General features: G+C 43.4%; 1 protein-coding gene across 1 annotated transcript in view; it reads right to left on the bottom strand.

Moving 5' to 3' along the window:
* Positions 1 to 25,000, bottom strand: part of LOC137967846 (histone-lysine N-methyltransferase 2C-like) — a 56,361-nt gene that overhangs the window by 769 nt on the left and 30,592 nt on the right. The window contains exons 25-41 of the mRNA XM_068814435.1: positions 20,756 to 24,913; positions 16,073 to 20,281; positions 14,968 to 15,081; positions 14,062 to 14,171; positions 13,310 to 13,436; positions 12,054 to 12,188; positions 10,733 to 10,854; positions 9,436 to 9,568; positions 8,657 to 8,822; positions 7,620 to 7,708; positions 6,494 to 6,541; positions 5,797 to 5,933; positions 5,347 to 5,536; positions 4,195 to 4,230; positions 4,010 to 4,090; positions 2,687 to 2,782; positions 686 to 772 (exon numbers count right to left, since the gene is read on the bottom strand). Coding sequence (XP_068670536.1) covers positions 686 to 772; positions 2,687 to 2,782; positions 4,010 to 4,090; positions 4,195 to 4,230; positions 5,347 to 5,536; positions 5,797 to 5,933; positions 6,494 to 6,541; positions 7,620 to 7,708; positions 8,657 to 8,822; positions 9,436 to 9,568; positions 10,733 to 10,854; positions 12,054 to 12,188; positions 13,310 to 13,436; positions 14,062 to 14,171; positions 14,968 to 15,081; positions 16,073 to 20,281; positions 20,756 to 24,913 — 10,038 coding nt within the window. The remainder of the gene's footprint in view (positions 1 to 685; positions 773 to 2,686; positions 2,783 to 4,009; positions 4,091 to 4,194; positions 4,231 to 5,346; positions 5,537 to 5,796; positions 5,934 to 6,493; positions 6,542 to 7,619; positions 7,709 to 8,656; positions 8,823 to 9,435; positions 9,569 to 10,732; positions 10,855 to 12,053; positions 12,189 to 13,309; positions 13,437 to 14,061; positions 14,172 to 14,967; positions 15,082 to 16,072; positions 20,282 to 20,755; positions 24,914 to 25,000) is intronic.

The raw sequence follows: 25,000 nt of genomic DNA, 5'->3' as shown, positions 1-25,000 counted from the left end.
GAACTAATTACCACCACAAAAACTTCGAACATGGACTCGCTTTGAAGAGGAGGCAGACATGACCTCGGAAATGGCCTATTCCCGGGACACCAACATAACGGCCGTGACGTCATGAAAAAAAATCAAGATTTGGGAGGGTCTTGATCAAAACGCCCAGGGGACCAACTCCTACCCTCTGCCAGCCCGCGGGAATTCCATCGATCTCGGCGCTACGTGACCACCTTACCCTTACGGTGTATTGTAATTAATGTGCCAACCAGAGCCTCACTGGCTCTCGAAACAAAGGGTCTTTTTTCCTGTGTTTGGCACATTTGAATAACAAAAGCAATGTTGGTAAACAGATATCTTCCCCATTCCCGGGATTGTTACCGATAACTACCGTTTGTAGTACTGGAAATCACACTTGAATGTTAATTCTATCCCAAAGTAAGTTTCTTGGCTCGTCTTTTACATACCGAATCTGTTAGTTTAGGATGGTAGTTTCCTGAGGTCTCCTAACCAATAATTACTCAAATGTGTTAATATCCAAGTGTTGCAAAAAGCCGCAAGCGATGATGTAAACGTTAATTCTGACGTCAGTGGTTCGTGTTTCCTCGGGAAGACACGAACCGCCAACCCGTAGCAGTCGGCAGTCGGGACGCGTGGGTGCGGCAATCATGCAAAGAAAACAAGAACAAACTCGTACCTCTTCCCCTTTCTCGACCTTTCTGTTTGAAATGATAATAATTTTCTGCTCCTTCTCGAAAGTCACCACTTCAGCAACGCAGTTAGGCTAAAAATGAAACCCAAAAAACCAAACTATCAGGCAAGATCTGGCTATGAGGGAGGAACCTGCGCCAGGGACAGAATAAACTATGGACGGATTGCATAGAGTAATAACAGCGATAATTAAAAGCAAAAGCCTCGAACCAACGCTTTTCAAACAATGGATTTTATATCACTTTACTTCTAGGTTTAGGATATAAGTGAATTTAACCACCGAGGGCTAAAGATGATACAACCACGAGATGTGTAGCATTGTGTTTTTGTTATTTTTTGCGCGTTTGTTGCTGTTGCTTAGTCAGCCGGGGTTTAAAACCTTTTATGTTTTAGCAGCTTTTCATTTCTATTTGGACAGCTTCCATTGTTAGTAAACATCAAACCATAGTTAATACAGGGGACTGGTTTGGAAGCTCGGCAAACATCAAAGGAGCAAACAAAGATGCCAAGATTTAGGTTAGAAAGTCCACGACCGTGCACAATCTTTTGTTTTGCGCTCATACACTATGCATGAATTATGTAGCCAACACGTTTCTATTGGTTAGTTCCTCAGTACGGAGTAAACAACTATTGTGTTTTGTGCACGGTCAAGGACAAAAAAGATAACAAAAACCTACAACAAAGAAATTTGTCGGGTTTCATAACCATTCCCGTTTATTAACTATGATCAAACCAACTAATAAAGTCAATGCATGAATTAAAGTGTGAGAGAAGGAGTATGATTCGAGATCCTACAGTCATATCAATTTACATCTCCCCCAGGGAAAGGCTGAAGAAGACCGGCTTTAAAAGGCGAGGAACTTTTACATATACTATGGATGCAAACAGAACGATGTTAAAATTGTAGCCAAGAAAGCCCTCAAGGACACGACGCTGTTTGATTTTTTTGGTTAAGATGTTGAATCACTTTCATTGCCATGCGAAAATCGTGAACAAATTACGTCTCAGTTTTTCTCTGTCTATTCTTCGCATGTTAGGCGATCATGCACGCTTGGAAAACTTTTTCAAAAACATGGCGTCAGAAACTCCTTTTGTGTGTGTATTCGTGTTTAAGGGCGTTGGCAAAGTGGCGAGAGCAACCGTCCTTCATCAACGAGGCCTGGGTTGGCTTCCCGGGCTCAACTTTACATGTGGGTTGAGTTTGATGGTTCTCTACTCTGCTCCCACAAGAGGTTTTTCTCTGGGTAAAACGGTTTTCCCCTCTCCTCAAAAACCAACACTTGATATGATGTGATTTACAGTTTCCACTTGTGCCCGGCCAGATAAGCTTGAGACTTGAAAATAAAGGCGTGGTCGTCGTCATCATCATCATCAGACATTAGGGAGTTTAAGGACGCGCGTTTTCGAGACGCGGACGGCAACCGGAAGTGAGCTGTTTTCCCTTTTAACTTACCTACACACAACCACATTTACATTATCAAGTATCTTTACTCCATTAGAGATGATTAGTATAAAAATCTGGGAGACACCACTGTCCTGGCACGCGAAATTTTCTTTTCCGGTTGCCGTCCCTTTTAAGATCTACGACGAGGTGGTCAACGAGAACGTCGAAAACAATATCATTGGTTAAAGAGGAAGAAATTCGTGCTGCACGTATTTCAGCGCATATTTTTGCGGTACTCTTCACAACGACGACGTAAAATCACCAAATTTGAGGTTTTGACAACGACGCGAGATTACAAACGTGAATCTTTCATTCCCGCTCGTACCGCTTTATTTTTAGGATACTTCGTCCACATTGCACGACGTGAACGACATGGAATTGCATGCAGAGTTATATTTTGGTGACAATTTTCGTCGACGTCGCCGTCTTAGACCGTTTAAGTCCCAATCGGACTCATCACCACCACCAATAACATTATGACCCCTATACCTCTAAAGACGCTGCTAGGAACAGAGATCTCAAACGGAACAGAGATCAACTTACACTGCAAGAGTGATTGATGTAACGCGCAGGACCACCCGCCATGGTAGCATCGATCACAGCATCAGAATCGATTCTGAACATATACACACCACGATTCTGAAAAGAGACACAGCATTTTCAAACCCAGATTACGACTAGTCAATTCCCCATGTAAGCAGAAAATAGTTCCTTGGAGCCTCAGGCAGGTCATGAAATATTGGCCGGGAAAGACCCTATAGTGCTACTGTGACCAAAAAAATTATTTTTTTATTTTCTTTGGATTTCAAAACTATGTTAACTAAACAGTAAGTGACCCAAGTTTTAGGCATTGATTTAAAAAAGACACCTGTTTATTTTACCTGGAATCTTCCTATTTTACGGAAGGCCATTACTAACTTATAAAGCCTTGAGAGAGAGAGAGAGAGAGAGAGAGAGAGAGAGAGAGAGAGGGCTGGATCGAGGAGAAAATGACGTCAAAGACTCAATGGTTTAAGAATACAACGCGTGTGTACGCGGCTAAATTAATATGCAGCAAGGGAGTTTCAGACTTTTAAACATACAATAAGCTGCGTTTGACGCTGAAATTTTAAGCCATTGAGTCAATGACGTCACTTTTCCCTAGATCCCACCTTCTGATGTCCAATCGGTCAGTTTGGAAGGTGAGTAATGGCGGATCACGCACGAAGTCCAAAATTCACGCTCAAAGTAAGCATTTCGAAGCAATGATGGCGGTCTAACCTAACGCCGCGGGGAATCTCCGTTTACAGTTCTTGCCTTTAACATATGTGGATCATATTTCCAACTGATCAAGCTAAAAATCAGAGGAAATTTCTTTGCATACCAAGTTAACTCCAAATTAGTAAATATCTCAACCCGATATCCCAGATAATCTGTAAGAAAAGTTGCTTTCGAAACTCTAAAATTAACAAAGAATGTAAGGGTCATTACTGCTTTTGTACTAAAGTAATTTGTCAGTTTTTGATAACTAAAATATGTTGCTGATTTTACTCCGACCAAAAGACTAGGAGTTTCGAGAGATGACCAAATCTAAGAAGTTCTTTGAATTTTGAAGCATTTGTCAAGACAAACGGTTAACAATGACTTCAGCAAAGATAACGACGTTCCGAAAAACACGGTCCTTGGATAGCTAGAAAGGCTCCCAGTTAGAAATTCTAAAAAAGCCGGGTTATTCTCTTACGAATTCCATGGAAAGAAACGTCTTTCGACGACAGTTTCACACGCGAGGCGATCACTGTCATGTTCATAGATTTCGCCTTAAAGGAGGTATTCTCACTTCTTGATACACGCAAAACGAAAATTAAATAAACAAGTAAAGTAAGTAACCTGTTTCTCGTAGATCTGTTCTCTTCTGTTGGCCACTTCATTTCGAATGATTGAACCAATGTATTCGATCACCATACTTCCCTGCAGACACAATAAAACAACCGACATTTGCAATTTCTTATGACAATTTTCTTAGCGTTTTGACAAGGGCAGTCGAAAAACAAGGAAACTGCGAAACGACTTACCCCTTCCATGTCCTTGTTGGCAAACAGACCCAGGCCCTGAATTAAGAAAAACGTACAAGGAAGTTAATCTCTGCGACCAGAGAAAAAGTGTCGTGGACCAATCTGAGGCATGAAAATACATCGTCAAAATGACACTTCTGTCGAGTCGGTTGGGAGTGAAACACAAAAACCTCGTTTTGTCAGATAAAATTAACCACCGTAATAATGATCTCCGAGCTAACGTTTCCAGCGTTAGCCCTTCGTCAGAACGAATTGAGGAATCGTAGGTTGTAAGTGGTTTGTAGAGGAGGTGAAGTTGCTTCCCCATTGGTAGAACCATGGTCTCTATGGTTTCACCAAAGGCATTATTTCAGGGAGGAACAAAAGCAAAATGATGCAATTTCATAACAACCAAAATTCCTTAAAAGTAGAATGAAACATTTTTCCATAAAACAATTAAACAACATAAGAGAAATACAGCAAAAGGAAAGAGAACCATGGATGAACACATATGGACAGGATTGAAACGGATTTCATTTGGGTAGGTTACCTTGAAAAAAAAAATTCGGACTTTATGGCAAATCGTCTGGATAAAGGTCGTTTTTGCTTTGAATCATCTTGTTTGTGATGTAACGTTCATTTAATCAGTAAAGGAATTCCACATTACCGTCTTCCGAGTTTTAAACTCGTGATTAACTAAGATGTATCCTAAACACCCTGACATAACGTGACATAGCCCCTTTAAAAAGCCAAACTAATTCCCCGCTTTATCCAATAATAAGCGAAAGTCAATTCAGCTATGATCTTGGATGCTTAACATTTGTTGGGACCTTTGTATAATAGTAATTCATTTTCAAATAGATACTGTCAACCGGAAAACGAACTTCCGATGATTTCGTATTACCCGGAATGAATGGGCCACCTCAAACAGTTGTCCCAAACATTCGACTGGAATTTCTGAAAAAAAGCTCTCACATTTGCCTTTCACCTAAAATGTTTGGGAGTTTTGGTTACGTGGTGGGCAGCTTTATTCGAACGGGTTGACCCGCGCTTAGCATCGGCTGCATGTGTTTCATTTGCGTTTTTGATTGGTTCTTTTATTTTCGGTCTGTTGTGACTGAAATTGGCCAAAGAAAGAACCAATTACACCCCCATTCTCCGGCCAGAACCTACCTGAATGTTGGATCTTCCTAAGAAAACGTTCGATTTCCACTCTGTTTTAAGTTTGCGGTACTGTGCAGCTTTGGAATAAACAAACTGTTTGAGGTACAGACTCGAAGACTCATCGGCGTTTCCTGCACCAACCGAAACAGCAGGGGATAACGCAGGTCCAGAACTCGTGGCAGAACGAAGAGCGCGTGCTCTGTGGAAGTAATAAAGCGTTCATTACATGTAATGTTCAAAAGCTAAGTGGAGATAAATTTGTTTGAGCCGCAGAGTAGTATCTGGCTGTACGAAGGAGAGTCCAAAAACGGCTAATGCACAACAAGACACTCTTAAGGGCCTTCATGTGGGATACTCTTTTTGGAAAATTATGCAGATAGGAAATGATACTAAAAGCCTGCAGAAAAATGACGTCAAATCCCAAAAGGCAGGGGTAGATTATCACACAAAATCACCTACCTTGCACTTCTAAAATGCGTCCTCAGAAGAGGTTCAGATCTGGCGCTGCCTGTAGGATTTACCGCTAGCGGTAGCTCCATGATGGGCGAGGGTCCATACCGCATGTTGTATCCCTGCATTTGATCCACCCCAGGCATCTAACGAAACACAAATGCAATACACATGCACATCAATCTTGTATGTGGCAGTTTGTTGCCGGAATCGTCACGGAGTAAATAAGGGTGGGCAAATAGAACTTTTCTTTCCATTTCACATCCCATGAGCGTGCGATTGCGCCATCTCAGCTATCACCTGGGAGTTGATAAGTTGCGAGTTCGGACTACACTCCGCGCGAGGTGAATGAATGAATATGAAAACTGAAAGATACTCTGAACTGCGGTTGTAATGACCTTTGAGCAACAATGGTCGCGGCAGCCGCGAACGTTGAAACCTCAACGATCATTCTCGCTTAGAGTCATTACATCTTGTCGTTTAGGATTATCTCCTGGGTTGTGGAGCTGCTCTCGAAATCTGGCCTTTACTAGCAACTTTAGCAGCTTCTACTGTCATTGCTTCAGTTGCTGCGTCTTTGTTGTTGGTTTGGGTAGCAAGTCAATCACATCGAAGCTGGTGAGAGCAGCTCTATCACCCTTCTCCTGGAAATTGATCATCCTGTGACCGACAAAACGCACCACACAATACATACTAAAGTACTTACCGACTCGATTACCCGTAAAACAAATTGCTCAGACAATCCAAACAAATCCTAAGAAGTAAAAAGGGTTGGAAAAGATGAGCAAAAAAATATTATTCAAATTTTAAATAAGAATCGTGTCGTGTCTGTTATAACAAACATTGGTTTTCCCGAATACCCTGCCCGGGTTTAAAAAGACTACAACCAGTTAAGAGACGAACCGATGCGACGGGTTTAGTAGCACTAAATTGTCCTGCTCAACGCGTTTTTAATCCAACACAATCGATGCATTTCTATTTCAGTCGCCGAGCACGTAGCTGGGATGAGGTTCCCAAGCGGAACGGGACGAACGAAAATAAATAGCGGAAGCGAAGCAAGGCGAGCGGGGGTTGGAAAAGGAAGGGGGCACTCCCCAATCTTATACTCGGTGAAAGAAAATCTTTTTTGTCCCGTTTAATCAAGCGGTGCAACAGCACTAGATACCAGATGGTTTCTGGTTTATTTTGTTTTTATTACTATCCAAAGGAAACGTTTTCTTCAAGGAAAACGTCGAAGAAGAAAAAGTCGAAAATCAAACTTTTCTTTGAGGTCCCTCAGACGTTTTTCGATGCGCTACTAAATTAACTGCTGGCTCACTCGCATGATCAGGAGCTCTTTGTGGGAGCAAACGGACAAAAGTAGTGCTTAACTGGTCGTTTGACCCAACAAAGGACTAGAAGTACCCTAGAATCACTAACAACTTGCCAACTTGCCATTTTAAAAAAGACCCTTGAACTCAATTCCCAGCGGGAGTAATTTGGGGCACAAACATAAAGGCGACTTTACCACGTGAAAGTCGAGAATGAGGACGTCGACGAAAACGCGACGAGACGACAGGGAAAATTTACGAAAAAATTTCGAAAACGTAAGCTTGCAGTTTTAAACACAGTAATGAGTATTCTATTTGTTGGCACCGTCGTCGTCGAGCGCAAGTTCTCTGATACAGGATTGCACTGATCTGCGATTGGGAGATACGCAATGTACCTTATCGTCACCTACCAGAAAAAAAAAACACCTTATGCCCGCTTCAGCTGCAGACCCCCTGATATCCGAAAAATGTAATATTTATCCATGTTGCATTTCTTATAAAGGTTCCAGTGTTACTGCTCACCTCTCCAGTGATGTATTGTGGAAACAATTTGATGAGTCCCGCCTCTTTCCTCTTGTTCAAAATAGGAATGAGAATTTGTTGCCAGGCATCTACCGAAAAGACAAAAGCCAAGCTTTGTTCAGTTATGCCATGTTAAGGAATGCGCACACTGTTAACTTCTAATATTTGTAATCCCTCTGTATTGGTAGTTGTCAATAAAGGAAACGCCTATTTCCAACTCCGGTTTAGGTTGATACAGTAAAGTGAAAAACGTTCTCGAATAAGAAAACAACCAGACATGACGTGCGTACATCCCTGTTAACAATAACGAGTTACCTTTCAATCAAGCAAAACACTGACAGTCATTGCAACGAAGACCTAACAAGGATAGAATCGTTCCTCTCGACATTGAACAGTCAGAGGATAACAATCAAGTGGCAGTGATAAGCAAAGAGAAGGCGCCCTTTCTTTTAATGAAGTGCAAAAAGGCAGGAGCGTCGACACAATGAGTCGTTAATCAAAACTTTGCGAGTTGCAATCATTGACTTAGACTAAAGTAGCACCAAACCATGTCTGATCGTCCATCTGGTTGCATGTGAACCTAAGCCAACACCAGAGCAGATGGGCTTTATTTTAAAACGATGAGTATTAAAGCTACATGAGCTTGTGGGGTCCTTTACAAAAACTCATCACTAACTAACTAGGAATATATACAAAAAGAACATTGAACTTAAATTAGCGGTGTTGACAGATATGAATATAAAGATAAATTTAAATATACACAAAGTCATCTTTTCTAAAATTACAAGTGGATACAGACGTTCTCTTAAAACTAAATACATTAAAATTAACTAAGGATTGAGCTTTAGTCTGAGGTCACGATACGGAGTGTTTTTTGTCAAGGTACTGCAAATATTGGTCACTGCATTTCATATGGCTGAGCCTCTAAACGCGACAGAGTCTTTCATATAACGCGTATGATGCGTGGTACAATTTAAAGAGGCGCAAGTTTATGCATGTCTTTGCATGCGAAAAAAAAAACAAAAGCTCCGAGTTACCTCGAGGAGTTTTTCCTCTAAATACAAGCTGATCCTTTTGCTCCACATCATCTACTCTGATGGTGAAACTCGGAATCCCCTCAGCATCTTCCACAGTACAATGATATTTACAGCGTCGATTCACAGAGTGCATGCTCCAGTACAACCGTACAGTCTTGAAGCCCACCTATCGGAGAGATACAGAACAAGAGCAGACATCAGCAAAAACATAAACTGACGAAAGAGCCGAGAACATCTTAAGGAAGTCACAATAGTGTCAGAAGTCTCTTTCGTCTTGTTTTCTCGGGCAAGGAAGAAAAACCATTGGCCCGAGTCACATCAGTTACTTGAGAGGCAACACTGAAGGTCGCCAAAATTGCGCGGCAGTTGGAGGATACTTCAGCAATGCTCTAAAAACTCAAAAACTTCATTTTACCACTGGACCACCTCCCTAAAATAGTTCACAATTACTCCACGAGAGGGCGTTGGATACAAGATGGTGAATGGTCAACGAGCCACGAAACGCCGAGTTAGCTCTGACAAATCTCCTATCCGAAAAGCGCGAATGGAATAGCTGTCGTATTAAATAATATTAGCTTGTGTACGTTTGGATACTCAAGAAATTATTGAGACTATAAAGAACAAGTCCAACTTTAAATAAGTAACTTTTCCCATTTTGACTTGTTACCCAGTTTTGACCAGGTTTTAATCGTGGAAATGAACATTTCAAAAACTGCTGTTGGGCCTCCTAGCAAGCAAGCAATTCCAAAAAGGCTTTCATTTACTATGCACCAACTGACCGGGTAAACTGCATCTCTTGTGTGAAATGACTGCAACTGGTGAGGCAGAAGCTGTCCCAAAGATTTTACTACCAGGCTCCCCAACCGTAACGTCTGAGGCTTGTCACCGGTTTCTTGATTATGACGTAACATGCTGGCGGGAAAAAAAGTAAACCAATCGGGAGTTTTAGCATGCGCGCTTTTTGAACAACGGACGAAAACCGGAAATGGACATTTCAAATGCCAGGACAGTAGCACTCCCAGATTTTTTAACTAATCGTCCGTAACAGTCAAAAGATACCAGACAAAATAAATGTATTAGAGTCAAGACAAATCCAAAAGGAAAAGACCATAACGTCCTCTTGCCGCCGGTGGCTCAAAAACGTCTCTTGCTTAAGAGACCTACCAACGCGTTAAATACCCTAAAGCTCACTAAAAGTCATCGCCGCGGTTCGTAAGGTAAAACGAGTGAACTGGTTGGCTGTGCGTTAGTGGTTTCGTGTAAGATGAAATTCGAGATGGGCGACTACAGTGCATGCGCAAGGAATTTTGGGAGACCATGGGCCCACAAAAAGGCAAAACAAAGAGCAACTGAGAGGTAAGAAAATTAATAGCTGGTTTTTGCCAAGCGATGGAGTCGAATCAAAAGATAACTCACCACCAGGTGAAAACCAAACAGGGAAGGCTTCAATGGAGTCTTAGCTAGACCGAATCGGAATCGAAACGATTGGGAACCTTCCAATTTCTTCCAAATCCGTTTTTCTCCCAGGAAAGACCAGACGATTGACCAATCACGAGTCTCATTTCCGTGTATTACTCCTCGTTTATTCTAATGCTTGCGACACCCAACGATTTGGTTTATATTGAAAGGTCCGCTTTAGACGAACTTAGGTGATCAGTTCGTCTCGTCTGGACGACAAAACCGGTCTTGTGCCGGTCCATGTACCTGAACGAATTACGCGTCTCTAATGTTAAGATGGGCAATATCTGAGGCCTTCGATCGATGTTTAATAAGTGGAAAAAAATTGAGGAAGTGAAATACAAGTAGCGGTTTAAAAGCGGCATCATGCCGTTCCACGAATATACTTATGACTGAAAGTCAAATGCATACACCTTATTCCAAAATGGCTGCCATTTTAGTATTCTTTTGTTTGATTGCGAATTGGCCCTTTTGGCCTCGTTCGAGTTTAAACATTCTTTTGAATTTTACGTTTGAAAGCGAGGTCAAGAGGGCCAATTTGCATGGAAACAAAAGAATACTAAAATGGCGGCCATTTTGGAATAAGGTGTATGGCCTTTTGCGCATTCTCCTCGTTACCTGGCTATCTGCTTGATCTCGTTTCTGTTGACAAACACCTTCCGATACACCGCATACGAGGAAAGCACAAGCTCCGTCATGGGGGAGGACGAATCCGGCCGGTGCTCATGACACAGCATCGTCTAATAATTGACAAAACAAACAAACAACCGAGTGAACAACCAAGGCAATATCGGAAGTTCAGAAGCCAAATTCCCAAGCGCTTTACCGCCTCAAATCTATAGAAAAAAATGTCATGTATAAACCGAGTTCTTCACTTTATTCAAGTATGGCCAAAACAAATCTAGACCCCAGAGCTCTTCAGAGAAGAGCTCTGGGGAACCCTGAGACAAAGTGTCTTCTCATTGGTTTTCATGAAGAACAATCAAAAGCGTCTCTAATTGGTGCATTCATGTTAGGCGCCATCCAGCTCAAACAGCCAATTTTCAGCTATAAGAACCATACGGCGCATGTTCTTTTACACAGAGTTTCCCCAAGGCTCTGGTGACGAGAATGAGTGAAAACACGCATATATAAAAGCTTACATTTTTCGAATCCAGACTAAACCGGTTCTAATTTTTCGGGGCTTTTTATTGTCAATTCAGGCTCATTAGGTTCTTCTTTTCTCAAAGGGATATTTCAGTTATTAGGGTCCAATTACACAGGAGGACGAGGATGACTACGAGTACGAGTTTTCCGTTCTGAGCACGCGCAATTCGAAAAATGTCAGCCTCCAAACCTTATGCGCATGCTCAGTACGAAAGCCCTCCGGTCCCTATTATCGTCGACCACAAATCAACAGCAAACAACATCGTTATCGCTTATCACAACCACGTGTTTAAAACTTCTCATCCTCCCTAAACCTTCAGACCCAGCATAAAGGCTGATTCATCATAATTCTAGAGCTTTAGGAGAGGTGACCGGTAATGACTAGCCTACCATAAACGTTGACTATTATTTGTTCCACGTTTTGACATGTAATTCACTCGACCCTCTTCACACATGAACCGGTTTATCCCTGGAAGGTTGAATAGGTTCTTGTATTTTGGGTATTAAAATGGCAAATTTAGAGGCTGCAGGTTCTTTATCGACGTATTTCTTATATGCACATTTTCACTGCACTCTGGTTTTCCCTTCTCATCAATAGGGAACTTAAATAGGACATTGGTCAGAACTACCGATGTTGTCTCCAGAATAGCACCATGAACGTCAAAAACTGCTTCCGTTTTTCGTCAATATTTGCCGGGCGGTTTATGACATCATCTCTACGATCCACTTGAAGTCAAGCACACCTAAACATGCAATTTCTTGTATTAGTAGGTATTGGTAACGATCAGCTTACCTTGTCTTTGAAAAACATACATCCACGAGAGATCGCACAAGTGAAATGGAAATTGTTTGGGCAGCCAACCTTGGTCAAGCCAATCTTCTGGTTACACGACACCGTAGCACCTTTTTTAAGACACACCACACAATTCTGCCAAAGAGGAACGATTACGTCAGTGATCCCCGCACTTATCTGGACAATCTAAGCAAGTGTCTCATATAGACATCTGAAAACTTCAGGAAGCTTCCACGGGATGCGAACCCATTGACCTTTGTGATGCCGGTGCAATGCTCTACCAACTGGGCTATACATGAAGCCACTCAGTTGGGGGGCAGGTCAATTTGTTGGGCTCATTCGTTCCCGTGAAAGGACTCAATGAAAGAAATAAATGTATGTATTTGAAGCGCGCTGATTAACGAAAGTACCAGCATGACTACTTCCCTTTCGTCTGTTACCTGCACGTATATACACGTACTTCAGTCAATTACGTCAGTGTCTCGTATCCCCCAAAGCACCTCTTTTGAGTCTACAAACATTAGTTTTACAGAGAAGGACTGGTTTTTCTGCATTGATTTTCGCCAAAATATCGAGTCTCACATAACCCCAGCCTTACCACTGGCTGCATACATTTGTTTAGCTTTAGCATCGGCTAAATTCATTGCCTGCCTGCCTGCGTCTGTTATAAATTGACTCCTTCGCCCCCTTATAGCAAATTACTCCAACCAAGGGTATTATATCTTGTTGTTCTTAGTGTTCGTCGTAAAAGGCAGAAAGCTTTAATTATGTATAAAACATTGAATGAACTTGCCCCAGACTATCTTCAATGTCTCTTCACTGAACGCCACGTTAATGTTTATAACCTAAGAAATCTTAAAGGAAAGCTTTCGCTGCCCAAGCCAAATACTAATTACTTAAAAAGAAGTTTTTGCTACAGCGGGGCCTGTTTGTGGAACAACTTGCCCCAAGATTTAAAAAGCGATTGTTCTATTGGGCAGTTTAAACGGGGTATTAAGAAAGTATCTGAGATATCGGATTCCCACACGGCAATCATGTAAAGCAGTTGTACAAGTTTTAATTTTTAATTATTAACTTAACTGATGATTCTCCGTGTCTAAATAAAGATTTACATTACATTACATTACTAACGAAATACAGCTTTCGGAGCAACACCTCAGAGAAAAGCAGGGACTCATGCTATTTTTCCAGTCAAACTTTTAATCCATTCCTTGTGACATACAACGGAATAGGAAACACAGAATCTCCAAACTTACTGTTGTTGTTCCTCGCTTCACAGCGACATCTACGTTCATGAGGGCGCCGTTCAATGTTTCGTATACTTCAAGAGACCAGAGCGCGCAGTTCAGGTGAACCCAAACATCTACGTCTAGATTCAAGAGTCTGCAAAATGAAGCACAATTTTATACGTTAAAAGTTGGTTAGCAAGTTGAACGTGCTTGGCGTTCCTAACCAACAGGCTTTTCGACCGTTTGTTGTTGTTATGGAAATTCGCATTGCTTATCGTAGCGATCTGACTGGATGAATTTCAGCTTTGGCGGTGTTCCACGGCACGCAATGCTTGCAGGGTGAAAGTTGGCCTTTAAAGCGACGATAACGATCTAGACGGTACTTAGTCAGTGGGACTGTGGGGGGAATATTGCCTCTTCCACCAGTCAAGCATTTTTCAGATCAAAGTTAGCTACAACACGAAACGATCGAACAAACATTTTCACATTCACGCGAAATTTAAGGTTCAATTCCCCTCGAGAAATTCTTTTAGTTTTTTTCACTTCACTTTATATATAAACAAATCACGTGCACTAAACAAGACCTAGGGAGCCCACATGCTAGCCCACCTTTCTTTATGTTTATTAAAGTTTCACAATTAACCGAAGTAAGCAAATACTAATACCATTGACAAGGGAACCAAGGTAAAGCAGACGCGTAAACGTCACTTGCTCTAAAAAAAATTCTTGGGATAAAAAAAAGTTGCGTGACAAGACAGTGATGACACCTGTGTACTAACCGTGCTGATACGTTGTTGTCTCCATCTCCAATCTCACCGCAAAGAGTACATAACCTCTTATCACGCGGTATATCAAAGCCAGCTTTAAGTGCAGCATGTTTCTCTAAAAGCTGCCAATAGATAAAACCCACGCGATGAGAGAACACAGTTAAAGCACACGTTTAAAAAAAAATTCGTTTTCCAACCTACAATAATACACGGGGTAAGCTATTTAAAAGACACAAACTATATTTGCAGATGGTTCATCGACCACATTTATATTGGGTAATGTATGCGGCGCCCAAGATGAATACAGTGTGCGAGACAGCACACAAAAGAACTGTTTTAAACCTCGTGATTCATTGTGATACTGAAATTATGAGGACGACGAGATGACGACATTGTTGCTGTCGTTCGGGGCGCGATAACTGAAAATAATGACATTCTGGACAGAACTGCCGAGACATTCTTAAGTTTAAGTTTAAGTTCAACTTTTAAGTTTTTGAGACGCGGACGGCAACCTGAAGTGAGCTGTTTTCCCTTTTAACTTTTCTTCACACAACATTTACATTGCTAAGTACCTTTTCTCCATTAGAGATGATTAGTATTAAAAATCTGAGAGACACTACTGTCCTGGAAAGCGAAATGCTCTCTTCCGGTTGACGCCCGCATCTCAAAAACGCGCGTGCTTAAGTTTCCTATTAACAATGTCGAGACAACGCGGGGATATTTGCGCTACTTTCTGAACAACTTTGTGTAGGGTGGCGAGCGAGACGGCGGTATTCGTGGCCCTCTCTTCAAGTAGTGACCCAAAAATGGGAGATAAGTCTTCTTTCCCCTTTATATTTCACAACTCTTTTCATGGTATACATTTTGTGCAGTACACTGAATGACCGACATAAAAAAAAAAATTGGTCGTTTGATTACCTCGGAGATCTCCTCAGACGTGAGTTCTAGCCGCTGTTTGCTGTCGCCCATAGCTGCTTCACTCTGTTGCCACCTCTTCCAACGCAAACGACGCTGGCGTTTGCAGTTCTTTGTCTGCGGATAAAACGGCAATGGAAATGACGAGATTTAGTACCCGAGGCCCAAATTGTCCGAAAGGTGCAAACATCTGACCTAGTTGATCAGTACAAGAAGAGATTACGTTTTTGCAAACGTTGGCCGTGTAGCACTTATATTTGAACAGACTTAACTGCTTAGAGTGTAATGTGAAGTGCTAAGTATATAACCCATATGAACCATGGGCTAACGCTCACATGGTTCATATGGGGTAGATACTTAGCACTTCACATTACACTCTAATCAGTTAAGTCTGGTTGATCAGTAGCCTAGCTTCCTTGAAGTATCCAGCAACTCAGGGCCCGGTTGTTCGAAAGCCGATTAACTTAATCCAGGATTAGCGTAAGCTTTTGTTTCAAGTTTTAACTTTTTGGTGAAAGCTTCTTTTGTTTATTTTTGTTTTTCAAGATTGGCTTCTCCCAATGTACAGTTTGCCGAATATCAGCGTTGAACAGCACTTGGGAGCAGAGAAATAAATTCCTTGGTTAATTTTTAATCTGAGCTTAGCGTTAATCGGCTTTTGAACAAGTGGGCCCAGGGGAACAGGGTCCGAAGTAGTAACAGAAAGTCATAGTTTCCAATAGGAATGTCCTAGAATCTCTCAAACGAGCTTCTTTCAAAAATTTCGTCTCCCCACCCACCCCCAACCCGATTTTTTTCCTCACAGGGGGAGGGCAGCCGTGACAAAGGCCCGCGCTGAGGAACTGCTAGAGAAAGGAAGGGTCGCCATCATGTGCTTCTGCTGTCCACAAAACATTAATTTAAGTCAATTCACGTTGTTGTAGAGACAAAACAAGAAATGTATAAAAATGTAAAACTCTAGTGGTTCTACTAACGTGGCTCTATTTGGTACATGAAACCTTTCTCGTCCTTGATGTGGCAAGAGAAATACAAAAAGAATGCGAGCTAAGTGTCGAAAGGGAAGGTCGCTTTAAAGCCGCCATAATGTTAAAATAAAGCAGTCACACACCTCATCATGTTGGTCTTCACTCTTCCAGCTTGGACTCCGAATTTTGCGCAAAGACGTTGCAGGTAATCCGTCGGCCATGACACCCCCACGAGCATCACTTTCACTGAGTGACGTTACATTACCCACTCCAAGACTCGTTTGACCTTCTGATGATAACAAACCATCCATACCGGGTTGTAAACCATTGACTTCCGGTTTAAGATCCTGTGTCAGTGACAAACACCCTGATCCAACATGCGCAAAGTACTGCTTCAAGCAAGCCTCCGAACAAAATATATCCCCCGTACAGTCTCCTGCCTCCACGTTGACTCTGTAGATTTTATAATCCTCGCTACTCGTTTCCGCTTCATTAAATTCCATTGATAGTGTTTTTTCGATACTTTCTTCGTTCTCGAGTTTCCGTTTCACTCCAATACCTATAATTAAAACATCGCAATGCCGACAGTACGGACCTTCTGGCTTTGTCCTTGAAGTGTTTTCTTCACTGGGTGAAGGGCCTATCTGAGAACATGGAAAAGGAGATTTTTGGTAGATATCCGTTGACGTATGTGCCATAGGGGCTATCGAGCCACTTAGTTTTTTACCCGTTAGACCTGCCATTGGCACTGGGTAACCTGTGGATACCACAGGCTTACAAGTTGGTTCAATTATAATGTCTGATCGTCTGGGAGGAGGGCACCCAATGAGATCAGCTACTGATGCGACAGTATCTGTTACCCTTTTCTGCGACGTTGGAGAAAGAGTCAGCGTTACGTGAATGCTATCGAAATCATCCGAATCGTTTCCTACACCAGGCACATGGTACCCTTCAAGCTTGCAGTTGGTCTGCAGCAATTGCGTGTTCGAAACACTATTACAAGATTCCGCACAAGATAGAGATACTCCATTCTCCAAATGGTGTTCCACTTTCTCACGTTTTATTGTTACCATTGGGAACGTTGGCGAGTCTGTGACGTCACGATGCAACAAAGCAGAGAACTTTGGCGTGTGCAATCTGTTGACTGCATCAGACTCTGGCGACGAAGACGGAATGTACTGAAAGGTTTCAGGCGAAGAAGATGAAGAATTATCAGTGGACTGCTTGTCGTTGGTATCAGGTCGACGTTCTGAAGGTTGTTTTGCAACAATGCGGTCGTTTCCCGAGGTTAAAGAATCAGACAACGGCGGAGTCGGTATGGATGGTGGAACACTAACGTTCCCTCTGGAAGAGTCCAAACCAGCCATGTAACGAGCTCGTTTGGCTGGAAACTCACTGTCATGGCTGTGCGCCTTGGTCAACGCCAGAGGTTCAGTAGGTTTACGCTCAGCGAGTGAAACATCGCCATTCACAAGAGGCTTCCCAGACGAATCGGTTTTTCGGTGAGGTACCCCGGGAGAGGGCGGAAGAGACGAGGGAGGGGTTGGTGGGTGTACTGAAACAATGTCCTCGTCAGACATTAGAAACTGAGAATAATAGTCCACGATTCCGTCCACTTTAGCAGAACCAAAGTTTCCCTTTAAGAGACACTGTCCACTGAAGGGCCTGCTTCCATAAGGATGAGTCAAAGCAAGAGTCAAAAGCAACTTGGGTTCACAGAGGGACAGAGGAGCAGAAGGCTTGACTTCCTTATGAGGTATACTGGGTGTGGAAATCTTTAAGGATGACGCACTGTTCCTGACCTCTGTTTTCTGTTTGTTCCGGTTGTTAGCATTCATATAAATTCTTTGCCGTTTTCTCTGTTCCCTGATCAACTGTTTCTCATGGCGAAGTTTCACCTGAAGTGCACGCTTTTTCTTCTGCTGTTCTTCGTATTCTCGTTTCTTTCGCTCGTATTCTTGCCTTCGCAGCTCCTGCATATGCTTCTTCAGAGGGTCCTCTTCCTTTGTGGCTACCTTTTTCTTTGGTGTTTCTGTTAACGAGTGTTGGTTCTTGCTTCTATTTGGCTGTTTGGGCGTCTTAACAGGCTTTTCAGGGTGCCCCGGAGAAGACGCAATTGTTGTAGTCGTTTCCTGTACCTGAGCAGGTTGATGATTGGATAAAGGTTCTGGTAGATGGTTACTCTTCTCGTAAACAGATCCTACCACGATAGAGCCTGCCAAAGTTGGTACAGCTTCATTTGGAAAGCCTTGAGAGCCTTCTCTGCCGGCACTTCTAAAATTATGCACATCAGGTGCATAGGGAGCATTTCCAACATTTTGAGCTAAAGAAATACTGTCATTCCCATTTTGCAAAGCACACCCAACAGTCGGATCTATTAATGGTGTTTCCGCAGTTCTTAAAGGCCCTTCTTTAGGCCCTTCTTTAGGCTCATTGCTCTCAAAAATATGACCAGAAAATGGCTCGACTTTTTCTTTTTCAATCCCCCCTTGTTGTTCTTTGGAAGTGATCTGAGCGCTTGTCGAACCTTCAGGTTCATTCCCAACAACGTCTTCTGCCTCCTGCCTTTCATGTTGTATGCCATCAACAAGGATTTCGCCTTGAGAAACCTTATGCGGCATGTTAAGACCAGTTTCTGTACTGTAACCGTTGCTCACGGATGTAACAGGCTCTCCACCATTTGTATTTCCAACATTGTAAAGGCTCAGGGTTGATGCCGGGTCAGCAGTACTTGAGGTTGTTGCCGAAGGGTGCTCTTTACCTTGCGGTCCGCTTGCAGGTGGTTTCCCACGTTTATCCAAGGTATTTCTTTCGAGAGATGATGAATCACTGCGCATAGTTTCTGCAAAAAACGTCTGACGATCTTTTTTCTTCTCTGTTTCCTCAAGTAGCGGTGAGATAAGGCTCTCTTCATGACATTCAAGAGAAACAACCGAGTTGGCTTGAGATTGATTGCCCACAGCCTTGTTAGGTGAAAACAAACTGCGATCGAAGGTTGTATCTTCCATGAAATTCTCTCCATACATCTCTGGGTCGAATTCGTCCTCATCAAGTTGCAGCTGTAACCTTTCCAATTCATTCTGCTTTTCCAACTCCTTACAAGCTTCTTCTTCATTTGCCATGTCTGCCACCATAGACTCAAGCTTCTGCAGGGCTTCTAAGCCAGTTCCATTACACGATCCTTTGTCTTTCTCATGGGACTCGTTGGACTCCTGTTCTACCGGAGCAGGGGAGACGATTGCATTCTCCTTCTCTGCCAAATCACTTTTCAGTTCCTCCGAAGACATCTCATCAAACTTACTCTTTTCATTGGAAGAATTAAAAGAGCACACCTCAATCTGTGCTTCTGATGACATTCCATTCCTAGGTGTTGCCTCTTGCTCCAAAAGGTTGTTGCTTTCTTTACTACCTTCCCTAATATCACCAGTCACAGCGTTACTTAGATCGGAGGAGTTTCTTGCATGGTTCTGTACTTGTGGTGGTTCAGGAACAACTTCTTCAGCTTTTACCTGCTCCTGCTGGGTACTCTGCACAAATGGTGATGGAGTTTGGGCAGGCCATGGAGAAGCTGCTTCTTGCAAAACAGTATTCACTGGCGACTGTAGTGGGTCATCTGAAGTGGCTCCGTCCACTGCTTTCTTTCCAGGTGGCCGTCCTTGTTTCTTCGAACCTTGTTTCTTCCTCCCTCCTCCTCTACCTCTTCCTTTGTTTTGCAGACCCTGGAACTGGTCACTGAAGGGGTTGTTGGCTTCTGCCACATATTGCACAGTTGGCTGCCTCGGTTGCATCAGATGGTGACCAAACTGTTGGAGGTAATGCTCAGGTGTCGGGAACCTCTGACAAAACGACCCTTGTTCATTGGTTTGTGGATACCCTGGCGGTATCTGCGTACTAGAGGGAAGTGATACCTGAGGACCTGAAGTCCCGGGTGGCAAGCTAATTTGGGAATCTGGTCTTGACGGAGGCCCTTGTGACAATTCTGGAGCGTGTGTAAGTGGTCCGCCTGGCTGTGGCACATCCAGTGGTGGTTGTGGTAACATGCCTGGGTTATCTGCCACGTGTTGGTTCAGTGGTACTGGAAGTTGTTGAATAGGCTGCTGTCCCTGTTCGACAAAGACACCCTGTTTCTGTTGAAACAAACGATGTGTTTGTTCCATCTGGCGGTAAATCTGCTGCTTAAACATCTGCTGTTTGACTTCAAGATCAGGGTCAACATTAGCCTCTGACTTCTTATTCTTTCTCTGTCGTGGTTTGGTTTGCTTTCCTTTGGTAGTCTGTCCCTGGTTTTGCTGCCCAACAGGTGGGGTCTCTTTGCTCTTGGTCCTTGATTTACGTTGTTTTGGCTTCTCCTCCTAATCGAAACAAAACGCAATGAATGGAAAATTAACCCAAACATTTCAACAACAAATAATAGCTACCAAATGGTACTTTATGTCCCCATGGTCGGAACACTACAATAATGCTTATTTTTTTGCCTCTTGCACAATGTGATCAGAACTGCTCGTAGGTTCACGACAAAATTCACTGAAAAAATTCTTGGTAAGGAATTGATTGGAACAGAAATTATCCAGAGTTAACAATTGAAAATCTGGGTGTCGCCTGACATTCTGAATATTAAAACAATCAGAACATTGATTGATCTTCGAGTCCAGTTTCTGCTTCATTTATTGCCAAAATTGTCTTGGAGCAGCCAAGAGGAAGTTTCTGCTCCATTCTTCACTTTCAGAGTTTTAAAACTGAGATTTTGATTGAATGAAACGTTCCCAGAATGATTCCGCAAAACAACAAATAAATTTGGCGATGGTGTCAAAGCAGAACTACTATACCTTGTCTGAAATTGGCAAAGGATGTTGTATTCCCATTAAACCAGGTCGAGCAGGAAGACCACCAGGTTGCACACCCAATGGATGATTCTGCATGCTCAGTGGCCACTGCTGAGCCTGTGGCTGTTGTTGCTGCATGGGGAACTGTTGCTGAAGCAGTTGCATCTGTTGATGGACCTGAACCATTTGTTGCTGCAATACTTGACCTTGAGACTGCACAGCCATAACCTGTGATGCCAACACTGGGTCCTGCCCTCCTGCCTGTTGCAGCCGCTGTTGAAGTTGTTGGTACTGCTGAACAAGAACCTGTCTTTGCTGCTCCATTTGCAGAAACTGCTGCTGTAGACCCAATAACTGCTGCTGCTGCAGCACCAGAAACTGCTGGGGCTGAGGAGCCACCGAAGGTACTTGGTTGGGTGCGTGGAGTGCTTGAGCTGGGACTTGACCCATTCCCTGATATGATTCTTGCTTTGGAGTAACATTTATATCTTGGTGAAAATGTTGTACTTGAGCACCTGGCTGTACTTGGATGGTTGTTAGCTGAGACTGAACAGGGACCTGGTTGATTTGATTATCTTCTTCTACTTTACAATGTACTTCTTGATTGTTTAATGATGGAAGTTCTCTCTCTTTGTTTGAATTACTGATGACGTCTTCAGTCTTCAGTTTCAGTGAAGGCAAGTCAGGCCCTACCTTAATGTCATTTGCACAGGAAATGTCACTAGATGCTGCTTCTTTGCAACCAGCATCTTCTGCACCACGTGAAGAAGAATCGTTCGTCCTTGTCAAAACTTCAGCATCCTCCATCCCATTATCCAAACCACCAACCGCATTCACCTCCGTTTGAGAAATTGATTCCTGATCTTTCCTATCCCTCACATCCGTAGTTTCAACCTGTCCTTCATCACAAACCTTTCCATTAGCATCAATTGTTTGAGTACTCCAGGCATCTCGTGCCCTGTTATTACCCTTGCTTTCAAAAACTTCCCCACTCTTTTCTCCACTTATGTGAAGGTCGTCCTTGTCATCAGATTGTTCACTGAACTCTTCATCCTCAAAGTGAACCAAGGTAGTTTTTTCCGTTGGAAACTCACTGAACCTTTCACCCTTGATGTTTGGTTGCTGTGTCACACTTTCGCCCTCAAGCTTTCTGTATGGCTGTGCTGATTCGCCCATCAAAGTGTTTGACACACATTGACTTTTGCGCGTAGCAGCACCTTGTACTGGAGAAATACTCTTGTGTACAGACTCGCTATCTGAGTTAACACTGGCTTCACTGTTCACTTTAGTTGCATCCTTTCCAAGAGCAGGACTCGCCTGAGAAGTGTTCTTTTGAGGTGGTTCACTTTTCTGCTGTAGCATCATCATCTGTTGCTGCAACTGCATATTATAAAGTTGTTGTTGCTGTTGTTGACCCACTAACTGTCCATCAAGTCCATAGGGTACGATAGGTTTCAAACCAGGTTGGACTAAAGGGGTGGGCTGCCTTATGGCAAACCTTTGCTGAGGAACCTCTACAAAAGAACCAGTAGTATGAGTGCCAACTCCCCCTGATGTTCCTTGTTGTTGTTGGAATTCTTGCAGGACTTTGTTGTACTGTGCTGTTTGTTGTCCCAAATCCTGACGCTGCTGCATTCTCCTTTGGTACTCGGCAAGGAGTTGCTGCTGAGCCAACTCTGGCATCTGAGGACGAAGCTGCTGTGTAGCAAATTGCACCTGAGGGTTGGAAGGATCCACTGGCAGCATGGCTTGAGGTAACACTCCCTGCCCACTCCCATTAGCAAGTTGCTGTTGAATCCACATTTGCTGCACAAGCTGAGCATGCATCTGTTGCTGTTTCTGTGCTTGTCGTTGTCGGTAAAGGAACCGCAGCCTTTCTTGATGCTCTTCCTCAGTGTCTATCTCAGGCAAATCTTTGGTGCTAATAACCGGATTAAATCTAGGACGGGCAAACCCTGGCTGGATGGCAGCGGCAGCAGCAGCACTTTGTTGTTGCTGCTGCTGATGTTGCAATACATGTTGCTGTTGAAGTATTTGGTAAAACTGCTGTTGCTGAGCTAGTATAAGCTGTTCCCTTTGTTGCTGCTGAGCCAAATCTTGCTGTTGTGGTTGAATCATTTGATTTTCCTGTGACTGAGTTGACATAGGTAGCAGAGGATGCTGATTGGGGGGCATTGGGCTCGAAGATTGCTGTATTGGCTGGAATGAAACTTGTGGTACAGCTGACTTTTGGGGTTGTTGGGGGAATGGTACCATTGGCTGCGCTTGAACAAGTGGTGGTGGTGGTGCTGGAACCTGACCATGTTGAGACCATCCGGTGCTGACATTATAAGCTTGCAGCGAGGCAGGTGGCTGTTGCTGGGAAGATGGCAAGGGTGGTAGTGGTGGTGGTGGTGGTGGAGGAGGAGGAGGAGGAGCAGGAGCAGGTGCTGTTGGAGGGGCGATTGACTGAGGCGGATGAATATCATTGGCAGCAGCTACTTGTGCACGAACTTGAGTCAGCTCCTCTTGCCAATGCATAACTGGAATTTGTTGAGATGCTTGTTGGAACTCTTGTTGATGTTTATCTGAAGAGTTTAATGCAATTTGCTGCTGAGACGAAAAAGGAACATGCTGCATGGAATCTGAAATAGTGGGTTGTATTGTCCCACTCTCTATACTAGCTTGCTGGCCTTTCACTACAGGCTGCGGTGTTTGTATACCAGAGGGTTGGGAATGCTGCCTTCGCAACCAAGACTGTTGTCTATCATCGTGGAACATCTGCTCATGAGTAGCCATGCCACTATGAGAGACCTGTTCAGTTTGAGGGTGTTCTTGATTAGGCCTAAGGTGTTTATCAAGCAATGGGGTAGTATCCTGTATGCTCTCAGGAGTCAAGCAATTTTGCATCTTCTCAGGTTGCAGGTCTTCCGGGCCCCATAAATTTTGTCTGCTAGGTCCAAGTGCCTGTAAGGTATGGTCATTGGACTCGTTATGGAGTTCCAGTTGATTGTGAACTTGGACGTGTTCCCAAGTTCCTTCTCCTGAAGGGTGTGTCACCTTTTCCATTGGCTCTTCTTGCCAAACCGTGGTTGTTTGATATTGATGGCTGGTTTCTCCTGGTACAGAATGGAAATTATCCGGGTTTAAATTATGCATTTCATGACTGGAGTTGACTGCAATTCCATCACCTTCTCCAACGTCCGTTAATATGTTTCTTTGTCCATCGCACCGAGGCAAAAATTCTAGTGAAGATTCATTATGAAAGTGTGCATGAGATGATGCAAGTACGTTAGCATTAGCTATGGGGGCTTCAGAAAGAGAAGCCCCCACTGGTAGCACTGGCTCCTGTACTCTGGTTTCAGCACCATTAAGTGGTGCGTTAGAGTTCTCTCCCTGTACACTGGGGCATGAAACTTCTGCTTGTTCAGCACATTGACCGTGATCTTTTGACAATTGTGAGGATGCTCTCTTGTTGCACTTTGACGGCCGTTTTTTCTTTTGTTCTTCCACTCCTTTAGTTCCTTTTGCCAGCTGTTGGTTTTTTAGTTCTTTTCTCAGTAGGATATTTTCCTGCTGTTGTTGCTGCTGCTGACGCTGCTGCTCCAATGCTCTTTTTTGCTGGAGAATTTTCCATTGACGTTCCTGTTCCTGTTGAATCCGTAGACGTTGCTTCCGGAGTTCTTTCTCCCTTTCCTTCTCTTCCTTGGTTTTTTTACCTTTGGAACTCACACTCTTTCCAGATGTTGGATAGTTTACCAAAGGCGCTGTGATGCCTTGTCCCACTTGTGGAGGATTCAAACTCTGACCATGTGAAAATGTTGGTGCTGTAGGCGTGGTTGGCGTTAGAGCTCCAGGGGTACCAGGTGTAACTGAACGTGCAGGCGTTGAAGGCCTCAGCGGCGCAGGCATAACACTTGTCATGGCAACATTGGAGTTGTCTACAACAGGGTGAAGAGCTGGTAGAGGTGCAACCTGGTCACGTGGATGGCCCAGGACTGAGTCTTGCATGGACTGTAGGGCTGGTTGTGTGGGTTGCTGAGAAGGTGGGGATACCTGTGGCTGCGGCTGCGGCTGTGGCTGCGGCTGTTGCTGCGCTGGAGTTGGATGCTGCTGTTGCTCATTAACATTTGGTAGCCTCTGAGTTTCAGCCTTTGATTTGTCTTCATTTCTACCTGTTGTCTGAAAACAGCAAAAAAATGTCTTATTTTAAGTAACACAAAGAAAAAATGTTCCTGGTAGTTTCTGGGTTAACTTTGCAGCCAAATC

The sequence above is a fragment of the Montipora foliosa genome, chromosome 8, assembly GCF_036669935.1.
Source record: "Montipora foliosa isolate CH-2021 chromosome 8, ASM3666993v2, whole genome shotgun sequence".
Lineage (NCBI taxonomy): Eukaryota > Metazoa > Cnidaria > Anthozoa > Scleractinia > Acroporidae > Montipora > Montipora foliosa.
The sequence above is the reverse complement of the archived record's forward strand: the minus strand, read 5'-3'. Positions and strand labels throughout refer to the sequence as shown.